Raw genomic sequence first — 8,458 nt, forward strand, 5'->3', positions numbered from 1 at the left:
AATACCTATGGCATAATATTATAGTCAATTCAAAATACGATGATGCTATCAAAAATTTGGGGGTGCTAAGGAGAAGGTATAGATTAAGGTAGAACTATTATACTGTCAACGTGTAAACCATGTGGTTAGCCCATTACCATATTAATATACTGAATAACTAAAAATAATCAACTGTACCCAAGCCCGGATTAAGACATTTTGAGGCCCAGGGGCCAAAGTTTTAAATGAGACCCTTGTACGAAAAAAAAATATTAATGTGTATGATGTGTTCCGGTGTGAAGTGACCAGCCGACGTCATATAAAAGTATACCAAAAATGATAAAGAAATAGCCTTTAAAGATTGGATCTAACTTTTTTATTTTTTAAGTTTTGGGCAAACTTTTTTTATCAAAACCATACATATCACGCATTTGTTTATGTATTTTCAAAAGTTTTTAACATTTTTATATATTTATTATTTTATTTTAAGGCTATTTAATTGTCCTATCGACACTCCAAAATACGCAATTGAACTAAAAATGCACTAATTATTTTTATTAAATTAAAAAAGTAAAAAAAGTAGGCAAAAATTATCATTTTTTAAAGGAAATCGTGTATTATTCCAAATAATTTATTACTTGGTATGGGATTTTTGTTTTTTGTATTATTCTGCTGAATTATACTGAATAATACATTAATATAGCTAGAATACCTTGAAACTTTGGTTTTCATAATATATTCCTGTTAATCGTCACAATCTTAGTTTTCCTAGGATTGAGTCGGTTAATTGGTCGTCATTCGTTTAATTTTATACTATTTCGGTAAATTTTAGTTATTATAATACAAAAAAAAAAAACTCATAGTTAATAATAAATTATTTGAAATAATGTACAATTTCCTTTTAAAAATACTAATTTTTGCCAACTTTTTTCTCTTTTTTTAAATTTAATAAAAATAATTAGCACATTTCTGGTTTAATTGCGTATGTCAGTTGATAGGACAATTAAATAGCTTTAAAATTAAAATAAAATTGCGTCAAAATGTTGAAAAGTTTTGAAGATACATAAACAAATGCGTGATACGCATGGTTTTGATAAAAAGGAGTTGATTGCTCATAACTAAAAAAATAAAAAGTTAGATTCAATCTTTAAAGGGTATTTCTTCATCATTTTTGGTATACTTTCATATGAAGTTGGCCTGTAACTTCACCCTGGAACACATTGTATATTATTTAATATTTTTTTTTTTCGTACAAGGGCCTCATTTAAAACACTTTATTTATAAATTATAATTTACAAGCTTCTTTCCTTGCTAAATAATCATCGATTTATTTTTAGGTGATTTATTTAAAGTTACATAGCCTATAACGAAAAAAGTAATGGACAAATTAGAGGCCCCTAAATAAATTCTAACTTTCGAGGCCCGAGGACCATGCCCCATTGCCCCCCCCCCTTTATCCGGGCTTGACTGTACCTATTTCACCGTGTGGTTAGGTGTTTATTAATGACTAGTGAAATCGTTTTTTCTAAACAATATTAGTCAATTTGGTGAATAAATGCGCATATTCATAGCTACCTACGTCGTGTGTCGTATACGCAATTTTAAAAATCAGGACTTATTTGAGTATAATTTTTTTCTACTATTAATTTAGAAGGTTTCTTGGCTAACTAGGTTTTAGTCGGCGTGAGATTAATTGGATTAGAGAGTGTGATCAATGGAGATCTATGGATTTTAGTAGTTTATTGTTGCTGCATGGAGTTTTCTGAGACATTGAGAGATAAGTTCAAGAAGTATTTCTAATTTTAAATTGTCTTGGAGAGTGTTGATTTCTCACTAACTATATAGAGTATCTGAGCACCTGTAATTTAGATTTGAATAACGAATACTTTACGTTATGGCTGATTTAATAATTTGTTTATAAATAAATTAGGATTTTAGAACTTATAGTGACAGTTTTGAATTTCAAGCGTAGAAGGTTTCTTAATGTATGGAGATATAATATACACTTAAAAGTTAAATTTAAGTACTTTGAAGTTGGCTTCGGTGTATGGGTTATTGAATATCTGTGGGAATTGTCTTTTGAGCCGAACGGCCAGTGACTTAAGTTCCTCGACACCCTGCCTCTGCAGCATATAATGGTCGTCTTTAGTCAGATTTGTATTCCAGTTCTTGATGGCCACGATATCTTCAGGGCACATTGTCGATTCAGCCGTTATCATTGTCTTAAGTTCGTTCAACTTCTTAAGTTCCTCGATCTTTTTTCGCGATGGATACCGCGTACCATGCCTGGATACCAGCCATACTTGCATCGGTCGGCAATCTGTAATCAGGTTTATGACAGCCGTAAACATATAATATATTAAAAATGTTTTTTTATCTTCCATTCTTATGATTAGCTAATTGTATTGGCTGTAATACTTTCAAGGGGTTTATCTTTCAATTTCATCTCTTGAAATTTCAAAGTAATTGTTCAGTTTAAAAACAAAAATTTAATAAATTTGATAGCAGAGCAATCACCGAACGAAATAAAATTAAAATATTACTCGCGTTGTTTCGAAAAATTTCACTATGAAACACGAAATATAATAGTTTGAAGGTAAAACTAAAAATGTTGGTTCTAATCACGAAATAAATCAGTTAAGCATTACAACATAAAATAAATAGGTACAAAGTAGATACCTATATTGAGCTATAATGTAGGTACTAGATACCTAAACTGAATATAACACATTTACGCATGTATCATAATATGATGGAGGTAACTGGTCATTTATTTATTTATTTATTTAACCGAAAAGGTCCCATACTCCCATGCATAATTAAGTATATTATACAACAGCTGTTTAAGAGAAAAAAAATATAATTTGGTATTAAAAACTGAGGTTTCACATTGGCGTTCGTCATTAACCTTCTAAGCGGTACGTTAACAAAGTAATATGTTGTGGCATGAGGACTATAAAAAGGAGTGGTAACTGGTATCAGGTAGATCTAGTGAAACGCTAAGGTACCTTAAAGCATATACTAGATCAGTGGATTCAACTTTGCCGTTTAACAGTCTTTCGATAAATCTAATAACAGCTGTTCGTCCTTGCTTTGCAAACGAAAAATGACCAAGCGATTTTCTGCTGATAAGTAGTTATGAGATGGACTACAGGTCACAGGACATTTTTAAAACATAACTAGCCAAACGTAATAACTTATTCTGGACTCATTCAACTTGCCTTACATCCCTAGCAGTATGAGGACCCATATCAATATTCCTACTAAAAATTGAAGCCGACAAGGGCACAATATTGTACCTATACGGCTATACTTACCTTAACAGACACACTTAGATTTAGTTCATTAGCCAACCTGATATTATTATTGCCGAACGATTTAAAAGCCTGCAGCGCATATATATTCAATGTGTTTCTTAGGCTCAAGGTTGGAAGTGAACTTAAAACCAAGATCTAAAACACTATCAGTTACGCTCATGGATATTGAATTGCATTAAATGTGTATGTACGAAAAAACCACCGGAGATTGGATTTTGGTAAATGTAACAGTCATGATATTTATATATGAGATCACTCAGGGTAAACATTTATGCAAATATACTATATGCCATTGTGCCAGTAAAGCTTCTACAATCATACTGCACCCCGTAAAAAAACAGTGAAACACACACTGCAACCTTAAAGCATTATTGTGGTTTTATGTGGCTTAGTCATTTTTCATCAGTTAGTCAGACAAATATCAATTAGTAATAATTGACGAGTGATGAATTTATGCGCTGTTAATATACCTACATAGTGTTCGGTTTGAATACAAATTGGAAAACATGCCAAACATTATATTTCCAATACCTACCTCATTATTATTCTTTTATAAAGGTGCAGTGTACCTTGTACAGTTGTGCCTATAGAGTCAACACGTATAATGTATATATTTTTTAGTCAACAATAACTAATTGTCCTAATGAATTTCTTAGGAAAACATATAGGTATAGACTATAGGTAAATAGTAGAAAGTAATGGAACATAAATATTAAATACATTCGAGGAAAAAGTATTTGTCATATCATTATTGTCATAAAGTATAATAATGCATATTAGGAAAATTATAATTTGATAAACTAGTAAAGGATAACATATAGTATTAAATTCGTGAAGAAGTAATGATATTGAGAATTTAATGGAATATATTGATTTAAATTATTTTTTTCAATAATTCAGAATTGAGATCAAATAAGAATAATAAAATATTATTTTCTAGATTTTATCAATAATACTGAAAAACGTAAAATTTTGGAGATCACTGTCGCGATTCCAATTAAGTTACATTGTATACATTTTACATGGTATTTGTATTTTTTCATTTTGGAAAAAACAATAATTACATTTATTTGAAACATTTTAAATAGGTAGGTATTTATTTATTTTTCAAACATAATTATTTTTAAAATAAATTCAATTCTTCAACGTTTAAAACAATATTATAATACCTTCTTCTTCTAATGGCATTTCTACTCTCTAAGAGTTTTTGCCGCCATTACTACACTTCGCCACCTGTCTCTATCTTGAACTGTCTCTATTATAATTATAATACCTAGGTAAATAATAATGTAACGTTTATCCAACACAATGTTGCATATAGTAGGTACCTATTGTATTATAACTAATAAAAAATAACCTACAGGATATTATACTGTGAATATTATTGTATTAAAAACCAGCTGTTGAATAGAATGAGTTTATGCAAAATTAATTTAAAAAAATAAAATTTAAAATATTATAACATTATAGGCGATGAATAGATAATATTTTAAATAAAACTTTGTCAGCTTAACGTCTGTTGTTATTCTTATTTATATAAATTTATTACTAAATGCACATATTTTGTTGTTTTCAGGATGACTATGAAAATATGTGTGTTGTATGTAATATTGTTTATCGGTATTTTTTATTCAGCTTTCAATCGTCAGATTCTCAAAATAAATATAAATATGAGAATTAGAATATTCGAAGAAATTAAACCATACTAATACACTTAAAACAGTGATGTTTAATTATTTTATTTTGAGTCTGCAAACAAATAAAATTATGTCCCGTGCCTATTGACGTATATAATTATATAAGACCTATATTGTGAATTGTGATGACAGACACGATAAACAAAAAAACACATCATTGTAATATTGATACATTTATCGCTCTGCTCAAAATCTAAAAAAGGTATACGGAGTTTAACTTTAAATACATTCGAGGAAAAATATTCGTCATATTATTGTCATAAAGTATAATATGCAAATATAATTATGAGGACAATTTTAAAGGGTGACAGAGGTAGTGGGTACTTGTAATAATATTATATGCACCATAGGTACCATATTATTGTGTTATAAATTTAATATTTATATTTTAAATATGCTAATATGCTATACAGGCCATGTTTAAATTTTAGATATACATGATAAAAGTGGGTATATTAGACCAACACATGGATTTATGATAAATATAACTACCCTATCGAATGTCAATCATGTGTCACTACTCTATCAATCAAACATATATTCGAATAAAGACAATATGAACATTGAACAATACAGAGAGGAACTTCAAATAAGTCATATTATTGTTGAAACTTTAGATCCAGATCTGACCAATGAATGGAATACCATCCAGTTCTTAAATCAAACACAAATACTGGACTAACTATAAATATCAATATATTATTATTCATTAATATAATAATTTATATCATTCTATCATCATTCTTACCATTATTATCATGCCATACAAAAAGTAAAAACCAACATGATTGTAAATACGTAGCTGTTATTAAAATAAATAAAACCATTCATGCTCTAAATCTATAATAATTTTTTATACATTTACCAATGTAACTTTTAATTTTAAATGTAACTTAGTTACATATAACTGTAACCTTGTATCTAGTTACTCAAAACAAAAGTAGCTAATAACCTGTAACTAGTTACATAGTTTTTGAGTAACTTGTAACTTGTAACCAGTTAAATAAATTGAGTAACTTGCCCAATCCCGTATATAATATTATATAGATAGTATAGGTAGTAGATAAGTATAAATACTATAAACTATTTTTTCATAGTAAAATAATGATAATCGTCACAGATAATATTATGTACAAATGTACAATATATATTATTGTACATATTTGGGATAATCGTCAGCTACTCGGCAACCATTTATGCCGATTTCAAAAATGCAAGCTGGAGATATTTTAATATTTTATACTACATTGTTGTACTATGTTCACTCGTGATAATACTGACGCTTTTATTAAAAATTCTCCTAGGAGGATTTATTAAAAATATTTACCTTATATGTATTAAGATGTTGTCAATAAATTATTGTAATAATAAAAAGTTGTCAAATATTTTATTCATTTCAACAGGATGTATTTAGTATTTTACGTGGCCATATTATAATAAGTAAGTATACAAATTATCTCTATTTTTTTTTTAGTAAAAACAATGCAAATTTAATTTTTAAAAGATTTTTTTATTGCCCTCCCCCTTTAGAAATACTGGTTACGCCACTGCAATTGGGTATGCATATTATAAGTTATGCCTTATGAGTTATGAGTTATGGCTACTACTACTCTAGCCACCTTAAGATAACGTCATACAATAAACATTTAAACGGTAAAATTTTGTTTCATCCAAGTCTCTAACTACAGTTTCAACTGTAGTGATTTTATTCATACAAAACTAATCAAAAGATAAAAAGCCTCTGAACAAAATAACAATTTTAAATATATTTCTCTTACCGGAGAAAATTGTCTGAAACAAAAACAGTGTCCCCTATACGTTATATTATTATACTTTATCATCAGCTGTGAGTATCAGATATTGACCAGTCACGAACGTATTTCGGCGATTTTATCGATATTATTTGAAACGGTCAATAATAATATTATAGTATATGATATTTAACGGCGAATATTATGCTATATGACCTGAGTCCTCCTAATGGATAAAAGTCCTAGTATATACACACACCTGGCGGAGTCTGCAAGTCGTTGCCGGCCACCGCACCGTAAGTGGTCTTTGTGCCGAAGTACATGTACGGATTTTGGACGGTCCGGTAGCACATGCGGCCGTAGTCCATCTGTTGCCTGAGCGACGACGAGGCGTGCTGCCAGTCAGTAAGCGCGGCCGTGGACGCGGCCATCGCCGAGAACAGCAGCGATACCGCTAACACACGTCCCGTGACCAGCATTGTCGCGACACTGAACGCCGAGCGCCGCCGGGCCGGAGCGCGCCGTAGACATAGCGATTCGCAGCCGTCGAAACCGCCGCCGTCGCCACTGTTGCACTATTGCACCGGTAGTTCAACGTTGGGTAGTGGGGAGAGGGGATGCGATAGTCGGATCTTTTTTCTTTCAGTTTAATGAATTTATCATATAGATCTATATCCCATGGGATAGTAAGTACGGTGAGTCAATATTCCCCTGCAATAATTTGGCCAATAAGATGAGATTTTCTGCTTGGAATCTGAGGATCCCCCCTCCCCATAGTTAATACATTTTTATTACACCACATGTCCACATAATATTAAGTGTCGCACAAGTGTTTGTCCCTACCATGTCTCGAATACACATCTACTCTCAATCACGGTATCATAATATTATTACAATTTAAAACCACGTATCTCTAGATGCGTACTCACAAGTCACAGATATATACTATAATACATAGTAGTATAGTAGTATGTTATATCTGTGTGCGTACTCGACTGTAACTACCATAATTAAATTATGTACCTAAGTGATTTAAAAATAGTTTTCATAAAGCATGGTATTATTTATTTCTAGTCACGTAACAATGACTTACAAACAATAATAATATAGGTATCAACACAAAATGAGTGATATGCCAATAAAAGCACTCTGTGTAATAAAAACTACTCTAAAAGTTGTGAAATCATTTTATAGCTAAGTCTTTGAACTATAGGTATAATGTATGATAACATAAATGGTATCTATAGTTCAAAGATTAGTTCATGTAAACTAAGCTATAAAATTATAATAAAACTTTTAAGTCGATTTTTTTACACGGAGTTGGTGGAGTGTTTTTATTGGGTATAATTTATATTAAATAATATTATCTATTACCTATTTGATAGTTAATACTAAAGCAAACAACAATAGATTAATTAACTCAACAATTATTTGTGAATGCAGTGAGAGCAGTAAAAATGCTTAAATGTTTTACTCTCGCGTCTTTTTTGGTAGTAAAGTGAATCTAATACCTAACCTAAAATAGTTCCATTGACTAAATACTAAATTTTATTCTATTTTCCGTCATTATTTATAACCAAAATATTCAGAGTGAAAGTAACAAATGTTCATCTCTAAGTTCAAATTCCATCATCAAATTTGATGTATATACCGGGTGATTCTTTTATCAAACAACACTCATTATTTCAAAAAGTGTAAGTTTTTTGAAAATATT

General features: G+C 30.1%; 1 protein-coding gene across 1 annotated transcript in view; it reads right to left on the reverse strand.

Moving 5' to 3' along the window:
• LOC100162318 (multiple inositol polyphosphate phosphatase 1) overlaps positions 1 to 7,232 on the reverse strand; it is a 25,383-nt gene extending 18,151 nt beyond the window's left edge. Inside the window, exons 1-2 of the mRNA XM_001943774.5 lie at positions 7,004 to 7,232; positions 2,007 to 2,299 (exon numbers count right to left, since the gene is read on the reverse strand). Of these exons, the coding sequence (XP_001943809.2) occupies positions 2,007 to 2,299; positions 7,004 to 7,223 (513 nt within the window). The 5' untranslated portion in view covers positions 7,224 to 7,232. The remainder of the gene's footprint in view (positions 1 to 2,006; positions 2,300 to 7,003) is intronic.
• Positions 7,233 to 8,458: the final 1,226 nt, after the last annotated feature.

The sequence above is a fragment of the Acyrthosiphon pisum genome, chromosome A2, assembly GCF_005508785.2.
Source record: "Acyrthosiphon pisum isolate AL4f chromosome A2, pea_aphid_22Mar2018_4r6ur, whole genome shotgun sequence".
NCBI classification, from domain to species: Eukaryota; Metazoa; Arthropoda; class Insecta; order Hemiptera; family Aphididae; genus Acyrthosiphon; species Acyrthosiphon pisum.